General features: G+C 32.9%; 1 protein-coding gene across 2 annotated transcripts in view; it reads right to left on the reverse strand.

Annotated features, from left to right (window-relative positions):
- LOC135957050 (uncharacterized) overlaps positions 1–16,663 on the reverse strand; it is a 43,713-nt gene that overhangs the window by 1,292 nt on the left and 25,758 nt on the right. For both annotated transcript variants that reach the window (XM_065507706.1, XM_065507707.1), the window contains exon 3: positions 104–530. In XM_065507706.1, coding sequence (XP_065363778.1) covers positions 104–530 — 427 coding nt within the window. The remainder of the gene's footprint in view (positions 1–103; positions 531–16,663) is intronic.

The following is a 16,663-nucleotide window of genomic DNA, read 5'->3' on the forward strand; positions in this document are numbered from 1 at the left end:
AACATTAGTATGATGGATCAATCGATATGTTACGAATATAAAGCTAGTTCAGCTATTCTTAATTGTTACATTTAATTTGTTTAACAAATAATTACATACTTGCCTCTATATTTTGAATAACTTCCTTGTCATAATCTCGGCCACGAGAACCACATGTCCAAATTCCGGCTATAATGGGTAGATTGTAAAAAGCACACTTGCCGTAAAAACGCTGCCGCTCAAAGCGAATGCCATCAGGAAAATATATGGTATTATTGGGACTTTTTAAATAGCAATCGTAGATGATAAATGGTAGCGAACAGGACATTTCATCGATTTTTCCCTCAGTTGCTTCGGGCTCGTAAACATTAACTCTTTTAATATCATCCAATTTAGAAAGCTCCGACAGAATAATATCTTGCTTATTCTTACCAATATAGAAAAGACAACCGGTTGGTGTGCTGGACTCATAATTTATTATACGCCACAAACCTATATCGCCTTCTTTGAACGGCTTTGGAATCTCCAAATAGCATCTTGATTTAGAAGTGCTGCAAAGTTATTTAATAATTAAGATCATTCTCAGATTTATAAAAGTTACAGGCAATTATAAACCTAATACACAAATATGCATATTTTTAATGTCCAAATGAAATTGCGTATTTTTACCGTCTATAGCTAAGTACTCTGTTCAAAATTTCGAGCGAAATGCTGTCAAACAACATATAAAATATTTGGAATGACATATATGCGAAATAATTTCGCAAAAGCAGTACTCTGTTTTTATTGTGGAAAACATGTGAAATACATCTGGCAATTTCATTTTTCCACACGAAATAACATAACCCAGCTAGCATTTGAAAGATTATTTGACGATGGCGATTATTTAGCTACTCTTTTTTTAATCGTCCAGACGAGTTTTGAAGTAAAAATACACTTTACTCTTCCAAATGTTGCTTTTGCGAGTCATTTTGACTCGATAAAATCGTTATATTTGAATTCAAGTACAATTTCGTAACACTGACCCCAGCTTAAGCCTGTTCGTACCGAATAGGTATAGATTCACTTCTCCCATAGACAGCTAGTAGTTTCAGATGTTCAACCTTAATTCCCGATATCGGTCTTCCACATTTCCGTAGTCTATAAACCATGTCGTCCAATTTCTTAACTACCCTATGTGGTCCTTTGCAGTGATTCCTTAATTTGGATGACAAACCCTTACTACGTTGTGAGCTATATATGGTTTTCATTTGGTCATTTGTCATTTTAATTCGTCTCCGAATGAGTTCATGCATTTCTTTATCTGCTGAAGCACCTTCATCCATCTTGGAAACCGGCCTGATGATCTTTTCTCTGCGGGACAGACCAAGCACTCCAACAGGAACCATTCTGTCGTTGCACTGTTGAACGAGGGCCTCCATTGTTACATGGCCACTTCTCACATCCGCTGGTTCCAACACCAACATCCTCTGGTTCCAACACCAACAAACCCGCAAACAAAATTATCTGCTTTAAATGAAATAGAATACAGCTCTTTCATAAAAATAGTTAAAAGAAAAGGAAACATTGTCGAATTGTGGTGATGTCCCATTTGAGTATGTGGAAGCAGACTGGTATGACATTAGAAACGAAGTTATCGGTTTATTTATACATAATATATAATTTGCATTTTCATTAATTCTTTCAGATAGTACAAATAAGATGTTTGCAAAAATTTTAGAGGAAATGCGTGCTCAAAAGCAGCAAATCGACAGGTTAGCAGAGGAAGTGGTAACCCTCTTTACCTTTAACAACTGTAAAATAGTTAGAAGAATTGCAAGAACAATTACTACAGAACGAGGATATTGTTGTCCAATTGGTATGTTTATATATTTCTACATGTATCTATCTATTCCAACAACTATATCTATATTTATCTATCAATCTATATCTTTCTTTACAGACATACATTATTGGTAAAGTTGGTGGCGACTGCTCCAAATCATTTATTAGGAATGTCATAAAAAAATCCTGAGCGACGATGTGGCTTCAAAGTTAAGCTGGCGGGGAACAAACAATAAGCCCAGCATTCAACAATGTAATATAAAACATATTATAACAACTAAGTGGATTTTATAACATGCTCTTACGTTCTAAATTTTTCTTTCGTTTTCTTTTCAAAGATGTCTGCCATTCGAAATTCCCCAAAGCGGACTATGCAGGGATGAATAAAGTATTACATTAACACATTGTGCATGCTGGTGACCGACTTGAAAATGGTGACTGAACGTAGTATAATTTAATAATAATATAATTAATTTTTTTTATATATTTAACTATACATATTATTATTAAAGAATATAAAACACAAAAAAAGCTATTTATTTATTTAGTACCCACTGTTAGGATCAATTAAAGGTTATTTTGGCGATTGTTTCAAGACTCTTTTAAAGTAGAACTTAAAGAGTCTTACGCGATTCTTTTGATGACACATATGGAAGAGTCGCCGTCAACAAACAGTTTCTCCTGTTGAACTGAACTTGCGCGATCGGAATACGATATCGCTGGCGATTAATTTAATCGCCAGCTCCGATTGCGAAAGATTCTTCTACGATCGAAAATGCTAGCTGGGAAGCAGCACTTCTTTCGCACTAAATTAAAAACAACAGCTGATCATTTGTTGTATAGTTGTATGAGTTGTAATAACACGTTTTTAAAAATATTAGGATTATGAACCAAGTCCGCGTAGCTGACCCTTAGAAAACATCTGTTTTATATTGCTTATCGATCTCGATTTTAATATACATACATTGTCGGACAAAACTAAAGCACGGACCTCACTTCGCAGTCGGGTAAGAAACGAATGTATTTATTTATATTATATTTATGAATTCATCATTGTATATCCCCTATACAATGTTACTTGTTTTTTTATTTGGAGTAAAAATATATAAATCCAAATGTATGACAGCAATATTCAACGATTGGTATTGTGATTTGTTAATGGTTATATATATCAAAGGCAAGGCGAAACGGGAACTGGAGCCACTTGAATTCAAATGGTAAGTCGTTGGAAATCAATATGCATGGAATCAGTACGTATTCGCCTTTGAATCTTCCAAATATGATCAATTAAATTTGGTCAATCTTGTTCCGTTGCATAATTTTGGCGCGTTTAAGCTGCGGAGAAGCATTATCGGTGATCCAACCTTTAATGTTAATACATGTGGTGGCATTCCGGCTGGATCCAATGAATTCTAAAATTCAGTAGGGCAGTTTCAATTGAATTTGCTCATTAAGCTTGTTGACATTATAATTTTTGGGTGCCAAAATTGCACGTTCCCACAGCCAATTCTAATTTTTGTAGTTTGTTGTATGACTTGGGAATACCTTATCGACAACGGTTCAAATGAATATTCATTTGAATTTGGCAGAAGTTCGACGAGAACGAAATTTCATTTGTGGCGGGATCAATTGGAATTTTTCCATTTCCGATGTCCAACAATTGTTTTGAACATGTTTCGGCAGAAGGGTCTTGCAGAAAATGCACACACATGTTCGTCGATAGTGTTCGGCTTCTGTAGCTTCATTTCCAGTGAAATAAATTTGGAAGCGGGAGCAATTATTCAATTATGTGGTACATTTGGCTTTGAACTTTAATGGTGGATATAAAGCCGACGTTGTTTACGATATTAGTTGCTCCGAAGGGCGTCATTTGAAAGCATGAGTTGTACTTTCGGATATTTTGAGAGAAGTGCTTGGGAGTGATTCCTGTAGTCATCATATGTGATTCCTGTAGTCATCATATTTATTGTACTGAAATGCCGCCATCTTTAAATCGATTATTCTCTTGAGCTGTTTCAGCTGCTCTTCTTACCCTGATCATCCGTGATGTGGTTGTGTTTATATCAATGCCTGTTTTTTTTGTTGGTATTTTTGTAAAAATAGCTAACTGCTAGCAGATTGCGAAATTCAACTCAAAAATGTCTTATTTATACAATGGCCGATATGGGCATTTAAATTTTAATGATTTGGGAGATACATATGAGCAAAAAAAGGTCTTGTTAATGGCATGGCGATTTCTAAGCAAGCAAGAGAACATAATTGCAAAGACATGTATGGTAAGCAAGATTCATGTTATGTCATTTCCTAAAGCAACTGAACATCGTTCCGAACACGTATTGGAGTTAATTCATTCGGATGTGTGTGGTCCGATAAACGTATCGTCAGTAGGTGGTTCGAAATACTTTGTCACCTTTATCGATGACAAAACAAGGAATATATCTGTATATTTCATGAAGTCAAAGAACGAAGTACATAACAAAGTTTTTGATTTATATATGCAGGAACACGACATTTTGCGTCAGTTGACAGTTGCTTATAACCAGAACAAAATGGTGTTGCCGAACGAGCAAACCGCACGATAGTAGAGATGTCACGATCTATCTTAGGTTAGGTTACGTGGGTTGCCATGTGGCCCATTGTGGTACCCTTAGAAATACTATTCCCTTATGCTGAAAATTCGTACATAAAGTGAGAATAGTTTCCCTCCCTAATTTCGTTGACTATATGATTCCTGTGGGAACCAACCGGTACTTCTAATAAATCTGATCATATTTACTAGTGACACATCTCTGAGACAGTCCAGATCATGGAAAAGAGCTCTACCAAGATGTAGTAGTCTATGCTCTTGTAAGGCTGGGCATTCACATAGAAGGTGCTGTACCGATTCCTCCACCTCTTCATCTAAACAACTTCTACAATAGCTACAACGTAGGTAGCCCATACGTTCCGACATATTGCCAATCATACATTCTGGATATTCTACAAGTGATGATATTTGACCACCTGAGTTCCGTCTCGCTCAAAGCCCATTCATCTATCAATTTCGATACTGTCACCAGAGGAGTGTGAATATCCCTTTGCGCTAGAGATACGTCCGAGGACGAACCGTTGGTTGCGCACTCATCAGATACTTCATTTCCCCGGATGCCCTCGTGTCCTGGAACCCAAAACAACTCGACGTGATGTTGTGTCAGTTGTGCCAGTGATTTGATACAATTGAGAAGACATTTCGACCTGATCACGTTGGAGTTAAGAGCCTTGATTGATGCAAGGCTGTCCAAGTAGATATGTATAGTCGAATTTTCGAGATTCAGTTCCCGGATTCTTCTTGCGGCTGTATCGATGGCATAAATCTCTGCCTGGAAAACCGTGCAGGTATCGGGTAATCGAATAGGTCCAGCTCATCTGAGAAGATTCCCGATCCCGTGCCTCTTTCTGTCTTTGAACCATCAGTGTAGATTGAGATCACGTCATCCCTTAGGACAGAGTTCGCGGCCCAATCATCCCTTGTCGGTATTCTGATCTTAAATGTTCTGTCAAAATTTGGTGTAGGTATTATGTAGTCCGTTTCCCGCCCTATGATTGGCCTGCATATCTTTTATAACAATAAAATTACTGAGAATTACACTATTACAGATCTCCAGATAACCGTTAATAACAATCCCCCTCACTTTAAGACGTAATTTGCAAGTTTAAAGACTCACTCACATTCACTTGATATTCGAAAATAACTATGTATATTAGGCCGGATCGATTTGTATGGAGGATCAAAAAGTAAAAAATCGTATAGCAGAAACGCAATCTACGGAAAATTCTAAGAAAGTTTCCCCTAGTAACCATAGGTCTAAAATCAAATTCTATCTTGCGCATTTCGTATTTTATCCAATAATAAAAAAACTATTAAAAAAATATGTGTACATTAGAGTTCGTTTGTGACCAGGTCACGTCATTTGTTTGTCGGGTATCATAATTTTTCTGAAGGTTTTTACGCAAATAAAAATAATGGCGTCCTTTTTTTGGAAAATTTCCACTCTTTTGGTGGTTCAACGCACCTAAAGGCGCGCATTTTGATGTTTATCGAATCCTTAAAAATAGTTACAAAAACCCACTACAGGGGGCGAAAATTTCATAAACAAAATAAAAAAAATTATTTTAGATTTTTTAAATATACACGATGAAAGGGCATTTTAAGCTTATCAAAATGGTACCAATATTTCCTTTCTATCACAACCCGTTTAAAAGTTATTTTTGGTTAAGGCAAGCTAATAAAAAAATGTCTAAACTTTATTTTAACAAATATTATTTTCTTGTTAAATAAATAACTTTGAAGCCACATAACTTTTTAACGGTTAGTGATAAAAAGGAAATATTGGTGCCGTTTTGCTAATATTAAAATGGCTTTTCATCGTGCATGTTTAAAAAAACTAAAATTCTTTTTTTTAGTTTTTATGAGATTTGCCCCCTGTTGTGGGTTTTTGGAACTATTTTTAAGGATTCGAAAAACATCAATTGTATTAATTTTTGATTCAGAATCGACTGGTGAAATCAGATTTGCAATATATTCAACCGTTTTTGCTCTACAGAAAAATGTGCTCAAAATGCGCGTCTTTAGGTGTGTTGAAAAGGAGTGAAAATTTTCAAAAAAAAGAAGCCATTATTATACCCTTCACCTTCGTGAGAAGGGTATATATAAGTTTGTCATTCCGTTTGTAATTTCTACATTTTTAATTTCCGACCCTATAAAGTATATATATTCTGGATCCTTATAGATATCGGACTCGATTAAGCCATGTCCGTCTGTCTGTCCGTCTGTCTGTTGAAATCAATTTTCTGAAGATCCCAGATATCTTCGGGATCCAAATCTTCAATAATTCTGTCAGACATGCTTTCGAGAATTTTGCTATTTAAAATCAGCAAAATCGGTCCACAAATGACTGAGATATGAGGAAAAAACCAAGACAACCTCGAATTTTGACCTATTTTTGACCTATATTACTAAGACATTAATATAGACAATATGGATATCTAATGACAGACATTTCAAAGACATTTACAACGACGTATATAAGACCATAGTAAGTTGGACCTACAATGGGTCAAAATCGGGAAAAAAATTTTAACCCGAATTTTTTTTTTCACCAAAAAAATTTAAAAAACAAAAAAAAAAATTTTTAAATTTAAAAAAAAAAAATTTTAAATTTAAAAAAAAAAAATTTTAAAATTTAAAATAACAATCGAAAAAAATTTTTTTACAAAAAATTAAAAAAACAAATTGAAAAAAAATTAAATTTTGTTTACCTAAAAATATTTAAAATTTTTAAGTATAATTTGGTGAAGGGTATATAAGATTCGGCACAGCCGAATATAGCACTCTTACTTGTTTTTTAAGTTATTTTATTTACGCAAAAACTTTCAGAAAAATTATGATACCCGCAAATCAAATTTTTGAAATTAATTCTAATGTACATATACTGAGATATCATTGGGTAAAAGACGAAATGCGCAAGATAGGATAGGATTTGATTTTAGACCTATGGTTTCTTGGGGAGAATTTCATAGAATTTTCCGTAGATTGCGTTTCTGCTATACGATTTTAGGTAAATCGGTTGGGGTTAAGACTGAAGTTTTGATATTTATTTACACGGGGAATAAACGCAATTTGTTCAGTTTTTGTAAAAATGTTGCCATTACAAAATTACTTTTGCAATTTAATTTAAAAGAATAGAAGTGTGTACGTAATCGTCGTTCTAATGAAAACATAAAAAACAGAAATTGGTTAAAAAATTTTAAAGTTATTAAAAATTCCCCAGGCTATTAACGTGTCTCAGACCACTAAAACAAGAAATGTAGAACAAAATTATTTTGAGAAATATTAAAATAAAAGCTAATTTTTACATAAAATATATCCATATTTACTTGTATATGAGTTTTTGTCTTCGTAGGATACCGCTAACCTATTCGCAGGTATGACCAAAAAAATTTATTTTATTTAACGGCAGTTTCAAAAATCCATTTTAAATTTTTTAAACATTTTGTTAAACAAATTTCAGATTTTTTCGATCATCACATTGGGATTTATTTTCAACTAGCTGACCCGACAGACGTAGTCCTGTCCAAATTAAAAAATGTGCGATTTGTTAATTTGTCAGAAGCTGTTTCAAAAGTTGTAAAAATAGTTAAAAATAACAAAAAAAAACATATTTTTGAATAATAATTTTTATTCTATAGGTTTGGGATATATTTGATTTTCATTTGATTTGAAAATATTTGCAATGAATCTTATGGTGTTCTATTTACATTTTGATTGAAAGATTGATGTTCAGGTAATCATCAACTAAAATAAAGAAATTTTCGATTGCTTTGCTTTTCTTCATTGCAATGCTCTATGATACACGAAATTTTTTTGTTGTTGTCTGTAATAAAATACCGACACGGGAACAGGCAAAATACGGAGCCATTGGAAGTATCTAACCACAAAGACGTGGTTAGTTTATGATTCGTAACATTATGATTACAGATCCGACTTTCAGTTGGAGATTATGAGGCGGTAATCGGTGTAACTCCAGCAAGTTTAAAAACTCGGTTGGATACTTGACGTAATCATCTTGGGAAGTAATGGAATCCATCGAATTGTACGTCATCAATGCCACATTTATGATTTCGCACGTTTGCTCAACCAATCACGATTTTTGTAATTTTGTGTTGGAAACACCTTTCGGATGAATTCGTATTTTGAATCGCTGAACTGGCAGAAAGAGAAAGGAAATTGAATGAAGCCGGTCGAAATGTCAACCGGGATTTTGCCGTTGCCAATGGAAAATAATTCTCTATATAGATCGTTCTGCAGCTCATGCTCACTCTCATGTTCACATTCGATTTGTATTTCTTGACGTGTTTCAACAAAACGGACGACTTCATACATGCTTTAAGTTCATCGTCTGGCGTTGACCGTAGAATCACTGCCAATGTTTATCGAAAATCACCACCAAACCGACTTTGATTGTTTTGTAAATCTAACAACATATTGTCTAATGCCTCCAAAGACTTTATGCGCCATTGTACACTCATCCCAAACGATCAGTTTGCTTTGCTGCAAAACTTTGGCCACAGCACTGTTCTTGGAAAAGTTGCATGTTGGATTTCCAACAACGTAGCTGCAGTGCAATATCATTATGCGAGCGTATCGTTGCCTAAATCAACGTGAGCGTCAAAAATCCGTCGTACGTATATTTTTGTTGTCGATTCATTTTCTAACTGATCGATTTTCTAACTGATTCCCTCAAGGCATCGCAATCGTATTGTTGTTCGCAACGCAACTCTTGATTAAATGCATCGTGCAACGGATAATAACTTTTCGACATCATCAAGCTCATATCCTAAATTATTATCAAAGTCTTGTTGTAAATTTCCTCGCTTAGTTACTAATTTGGATTTGATGTTCTAATACGCATCTGATGCAAAATATCATCACACATGGCATCTTTGCATTTGCTCTATATATCAGGTGGTTTGGATTGAAAGCATGTTGAGATAATTATTGAAAACAATATTCGTATTTAATGAGCATTTGTCGAAAGCTCAGAATCTCCAAAGGATGTATTCCCAGTGAGTATCATTCTCTAACAATCGCAAGCGTTGACACGCCTCGCTATACGTTTCACACAATTCACCATTTATAGTTCGCAAATCTTGGGCCAAGAAAGTTGACTAATATCAAACGCAAATAGAAACACTCATCGTTTCTTGAATGGACTGTGTAAATTTTTCTTTCACTAAAAAATTAAATTGGATTAATACGAACATTTCAACAAAAAATTAGCCAAATCGGTGCAGCCGTTTTCCAATTTTATTTAATTCGAAAAAAGTGGGCGTACAAGTGGGTGTGGCCAATTTTTCTCTCCGTAAAAACCTAAGTTTCCGAATAGGTCCAGATGTTTTCAACTGATGGAATTACCAACGAACGACATTTGATTTTTATTTATATAGAAGATAATAAGGAACAAAAATATGGAAAAAGTATGACAATACCTCCTATAGTTTTTCCGTACCTGCATTTAAAATTGTGCTATTTTCAAGAAAAACTCATTTTTGGCCATATTTTGGCGAATGAACCCAATTATCTTACTGTTTAAATTTTAAGTAAACCCTATTCTGAATATTAGAACGACAATTTATTATTTTAAATTAAATTGCAAAAATATGGCAATTAATGGCAAAATTTTTACAAAAACTGAAAAAATTCCATTTTTTCCATTGCAAATAAGTCTCAAAACTTCAGAGGGCTTGCGGCACGTCTTAACCCCAACCGATATACTTAGAATTTTTTCAGGATGATTTTTTTTCCAAACTTCACCAAACTGTGGGTGAGACCATTTTTAGATAAACCTCATGTACTGATAAGAAACTGAATCATGTAAGTTATCCAGATATTTGAAATTTCTGTTTACTTTGTGCCACACAAGGAATGTAGGAAGTTCAAACATTTTTACAATTATAGTTCACTATATATTCGAAATTAACTATTTACTTTGTCTAGGATGTGCCAGTAATCTTATCTCGGACAAGGTGGGAAGAATCTCGTAATTATAGATCTCAAGGTGTTTAGAAATTTTATTTTTTTGGTAGGTGACTCACCCCCACTTCAGATTCCTCGCATTTTTCGATTAACATCTTACATTGATAAGAAATTACCTCATATGAAGTTTGAAGCCTTTCACATTTGTAGTTATCCAGATATTCGAAAATAACTATTTACTTTGTATGATAGGTGCCACGCCCACTAATACAATCTCGCCCATTTTCAGCCAAACTCCGTATAGTGATAAGAAATTAATGAGTACAAACTTTAAATACTTTTGCAATTATAGTTCTTCAGAAATAAACCATTTACATTGTATGGTAGATGCCACGCCCACTAATTCAATACCTCCCATATTCAGCCAACCCATGTAAAATGATAAGAATGCTATTCGGACAAAGTTTGAAGACTTCCCCAATTATACTCACCATATATTTGAAAATAACTATTTACTTTGTATGGGATGCATCCGTTCCGATCCGTCCCATTTTCGGTTAACCTTCAAACAGTGATAAGAAATTGATTCGTATAAAGTTTGAAGTGCAGTACTTTTCGCTTATAGTCTATTCCGCTTAATGGCCAAAAGCGTATGTAAGCCAAAAAAGTCCTATTCACCTGCAATTTTATTTTTTAATTTTATTTATTTTATTTAAATAAATATTTGATTATATTTTAAATAAATTTTTATTTTGTTTAAAAAAAGTGATTTTATTGCAGAAAGTACATAATTTGTATATAGTCCAAAAAGTGGATTAAAAAGAAATTCGGTTATAGTCCTAATTCGCTTATAGTCCACAAAAATTGTGCAACTGTAGTAGTGGACTATAAGCGAAAACTATTATAGTTCTGCAGACATTCGAAAATAACTATTTACTTTGTATGGGTTGTACCAATTTTGCACCGTTTTGTCCCTTTATGCCCCATGTTTAGAAAAAATGTATAGCCTTTTATTGCTTTCAAGTAAGGGAATATCTATTTTCCAAATTTCAATCAAATCGGTGCAGCCGTTTAGTTTTGATTGTTTAAGAACTAAAGGTACATCTTTTACTGTTTTTTCCCCTTTTGTCCCTTTCTGGTCCAGGAATTGAAAATAGATACAGCCTATTGACGCTTCCAATTAAAGACCGATATACGTTTTAATAATATCGGTTTAGCCATGATTGCAGAACAAACAAACTTACAAAGACATTTATATATTTATGTATGTATATTAGAGTGGGTCAATTTGTATGGAGCCAAAAAAATGCAACAAGCGGTTATCAAAATCGTAATCTACGATGAATTCTAAGAATGTTTGCCGAAGAAACCATGTGTCTAAAATCAAAACCGAGCTTCCCATTTTTAACGCGAAAATTTTCCTTTCGTATTTTATATTTTTGTTTAAATATACTAAAATTTTATTAAGTCTTTTAAGAAACTTGACTATGTTTGGGATTGTTCAAAAGGAAAGAATGGCAAAAAAGATGAATCTTTGCAAATAGAGGAGATTATCAATAAACTACATCCGAGGATGGTTACAAAATCTCATATTGTGGTTGTGCGAGAACCTAAAACCGATATTTTGGGTCACAGTGGGGGAAATGAAAAATACAAAAAGGTGCAAATAAACTTGTAAGTTCTAAATTTCCCACAACTATAGAGGAGGTGTTGCTAAGCTTATGTTTTGAATTTCGACTTTCAACACTAAGGTGGGGCGGAGTCTCAAGAACCCAAATTGGGGTGTCTCAATGATGTAAAATGATGCAAATGATGAGATTTGAATCCGCTATTTGCTAAAATACAGACCAAGGTAGGTAAAAAACATAAAATTTTAAATTTCAATGATGAATATCTCGTAAACTATAAAAGATATAGATAATATGTTTTATAGCTCTCTTCTTGTAGATTCTACACGTGTACAAATCTTTCAAATCGGTTAAAGAACAATTTGGCATCATTTTTAATTTTTAATATATCCGAGACACACCAATTTGATGCCTTGAGGCTCCGCCCCACCTTAGTGTTGAAAGTCCGAATTTAAAACTTAAGCTCAGTAACAACTCCTCTATAGTTATGAGAAATTTTATTAAAATCGGATTATCGGTTTGGAACTTACAAATTTATTAGCACCTTTTTTATTTTGTGGTTTCATTCTCGCACAACCACAATATTTTTTTTTTAAAAAGATTTTGTAACCATCCTCGGGTGAAGTTTATTGCTAATCTTCTCCATTTGCAAATATTCATCTTTTCTGCCTTTCTTTCATTTTGAAAAAGCCCAAACATAGTCATGTTTCTTAAAAGGCTCAATAAAATGTTAGCATATTTAAACAAAAGTATGAAATACTAAAGGAAAAGTTTCGCGTTAAAAATGGGAAGCTCCATTTTGATTTTAGACCCATGGTTTCTTCGGCAAAATTTCTTAGAATTCATCGTAGATTACGATTTCGATAACCGCTTTGTCGAGAAAAAAATTTACCCACTCTAATGTATATCGATAATTTTAAAGTAAATTTTTAATTTGGCTCAAGTTCATTTATTATAATAACTCTGTAATAATTCAAAGAATGCCACTGAAAATGTATTTTTATACAATTTGCAGGTTTAAATAAAGCTAGAATAGAGAAAGAAGTGTTAATGAAAACACGAATTTTAGTTAAACATTATTTTTATACCCACCAGCAAAAAAGATGGGGGTAAATTGTGGATATATTCTGGGTCCTCATAAGATTTCCAAACGATCTAGCTATGTATGTATGTTGAAAACACTATCGGGCCCAACGAAAGGAGATAGCTCTTGATAAGGTTTGTTTAGTATTGAATATGGTCAATCGGTCCATGATTTCACCTAGCCCGCATACAAATGTCCCCAAGGAAATCAATAAATATATTGATAATTTGGCAATCCTGATAAAATTTTGCACATATTAATTCTAATTACTCTGAAATTATACTGTGAAGTATGGCAAAATATTGTAAAATTTATCCCTCGGTCCAAAATGGGCTCTTTTTTATTTTTGTTGGCCAAAAGAAAGCTTTCTTTTAAGAGGTTTTTGGTCGCTTAGTGGGATGCGAGTGGGATATACTTATATCAAAATAAATGTTTTATAACTCAAGACTTTTTTGACTCTTTTTTAAAATGGCCCATTTTTAATTTTTTTTTTTTGCTCTAAAGTAGGCATAGGTCTATTCCTTTAAAAAGTTTTTGTTCGCTTAGTGGGATGCGAGTGGGATATACATACATATATCACAATAAATATTTTGTAACTCAAGACATACAATTTTTGTGTTAAAACATTTATTTTGATTATATCCCACTCCCATTCCACTAAGCGAAATTTTTTTTAAAGGAATAGACCTATGCCTTCTTTACGGCAAAAAATAATAAAAAATGGTTCCATTTTGGAAAAAAAATCGATTTTACAAATAAAATTCAAAACTTGTCTTGAGTTATAAAATATTTATCTCACTCGCATTTATTTATTTTGATACATATCCCACTAAGCGACCACAAAGGTCTTCAAGGAAAAGACCTAAGCTTTCTTTTGAGCAAAAAAATTAAAAAAGCTCCATTTTGAAAAAAAAAGTGAACAAAGTTTTTGATTTTGCAAAAAAAGTAAAAAATTGTATATTTTGAGTTACAAAACATTTATTTTGATAGATATCCAACTCACATTCCACTAACGACCACTATTTGGGACACATTTTGCTAAGAACAATAGGTAATAAATTAAATGGATGAGAAAAACACCTGCTTGGCCAAAATGTAAGATTTTGGCTCCCTCTAACTCAGAGAGTTCTCGAACGATCTTCTTGAAAAATTGTGTCTGAATTACTATCCAATAACCTTGTCGCAAATTTCATCCCGATCGGATGACATCGATTTCAAAAGTTGGTCCACATGACATGAAATACCCCATATACATACAGTATATACATGTATGTATGTATGTCACAGACATCAAATTCGTACAAAAGTGAAAACTAAATCGTATTTACATACATAGGTTCTACAGAAAATCCAAAAATTTAACTTTCAAATGAAAAAGTTGAACTTAAAAATATGGAAATAAAAGAAATATTTCAAAATAATTCATGTATACTTATAGGAGTGTCTAATAAATATTTCTTTTATAAGACTAATGTATGTTAAACAAGTAAGAGTGCTATATTCCGCTGTGCCGAATCTTATATACCCTTCACCAAATTATACTTCAAAATTTTAAATATTTTTAGGTAAACAAAATTTAATTTTTTTTCCAGTTGTTTTTTTTAATTTTTTGGATTTTGACCCATTGTAGGTCCAACTTTCTATGGTCTTATATACGTCGTTGAAAATGTCTTTGAAATATCTATCATTAGATAACCATATTGTCTATATTAATGTCTTAGTAATCCAAATATAGGTAAAAAACAAGTAAGAGTGCTATATTCGGCTATGCCGAATCTTATATACCCTTCACCTTTGTTGTGGATGCATTATTATTTTTTATAATTAGTATATAGGTATTAGAGTGACAAGTTTCATGAAAATGGGCCTAAAAATATATAACATTTCGCTATATTTTCATTAGAAATTCCAAATATTGAAAAATTTGACCTTTGACCTTCACGATTTAAAGGTTAACGTTTTCCGATTTTAGTAAAACTTTGAGACCATATTTAAAATTACCAGGATTATAATACTATGAATAAGTTTTACTTAAAATTTATAACAGTAAGGAAATTGGCCTCATTCGCCTAAATATGGACAAAAAATTAGTTTTTCTTGAAAATCGCAAAATTTAAATCGCAGGTACGGAAAAACTGTAAGAGGTATTGACATAATTTTTTCATATTTTTATTCCCTATTTTGATCTCAATAAACTCCAATGTGATGAACGAAAAAATCTGAAACTTGTTTAACAAAATTTTTAAAAAATTGAAAATGGTGTTTTGAAACAGCCGTTAAAAAAAATTATTTTTTGTGGCCATACCTGCGAATAAGTTAACGGTATCCTACGAAGACTAAAACTCATATACAAGTAAATATACATATTTTAAGTAAAAATGAGCTTTTATTTTAATTTTTCTCGAAATATCATAATTTTTTTCCTAAATTTTTTATTCAAGTGGCCTGAAACACGTTAATGGTCTGGCGAATTTGTAATAACTTTAACATTTTTTAATCAAATTTTGTCATTTATATCTCATTACAACGACAATTACGTACATATTTCGATTCTTTTGCATTCAATTGCAAAAGTATTTACACTTGGCCGCATAAGTTTGCGTACAAACTACTTTATATATTTTAAGAGGCTATTTTAGTCGTAAGTAACAACGGTAATCATATGAAATTGGTTTTTATTTATAGATAAACATTTGAAAATTATGATAGGTATTTTCTTTTTGCATTTGCAAAGTTTGGTAATAATTGACAGCTTAAAAACAATGGTTTGCTAACTTTTCGTGTATGCAAAAGTATGCGTACATAAAAATTAAAGGTAATTTGTAACTGTTTTTTTTATTGTGTGATACTAAAATACTGCAGTTTTTGTTTTAAACTCATCATAAAAGTGATTTTTGAAAATTTTTTGTTTCAAATTGGAATAATTTCAAGAAATGGCAAACAGAAAATTAATTAATATAGCTGAACGTAAAATTATTATACATTTACGGAAACGAGGGAAAACTTTGCGCGAAATCGATCAAGTAGTTGAACGTACTCACTCCTCCATCCAGAGAGTGATAAACAATTTTAAGAAGGCTCGAATTTTTGTCTCAAAGCCTCGTTCTGGTCGTCCACCAAAATTAACTGAACTCGAAAAAAGGGTTATAATGCAGTCTGTGAAGGAAAACCCCAGATTTACTGTATCGAAAATGGCTGAAAATTTAAATTCACAATTTAATATACATGTGCCCAAAGAGACTGGCTCAGAATTTTGAAAAAGGCCAACTATATAAGCCATGTAGCACGGAAAAAGCCTCCAGTTTTGATAGTTAATAGACAGAAACGAATTGCTTTCACTAAAGAACACATAAAAATGCCTCCAGAGTTCTGGAAAAATGTTCAGTTCACGGATGAATGCAAGTACTGCATATTTGGCATAAAAGACCGTCAGTTTGTTTGGAGAAAGCCTTGTACAGTGCTTAGTCCCAAAAATTTAAAACCAACAGTTAAGCATGGTGGTGGTGCAGTGATGGTACGAGGCTACATGACAAGTGAAGGCATGGGAAATTTAGAATTTTTCCATCGACAATGGATCATAAGGTCAATTTAGACATTCTAATGAAAAATCTTACAGAAAGTGTTAGCAAATTG

This window comes from Calliphora vicina, chromosome 4 (genome assembly GCF_958450345.1).
Source record: "Calliphora vicina chromosome 4, idCalVici1.1, whole genome shotgun sequence".
Classification (NCBI taxonomy): Eukaryota; Metazoa; Arthropoda; class Insecta; order Diptera; family Calliphoridae; genus Calliphora; species Calliphora vicina.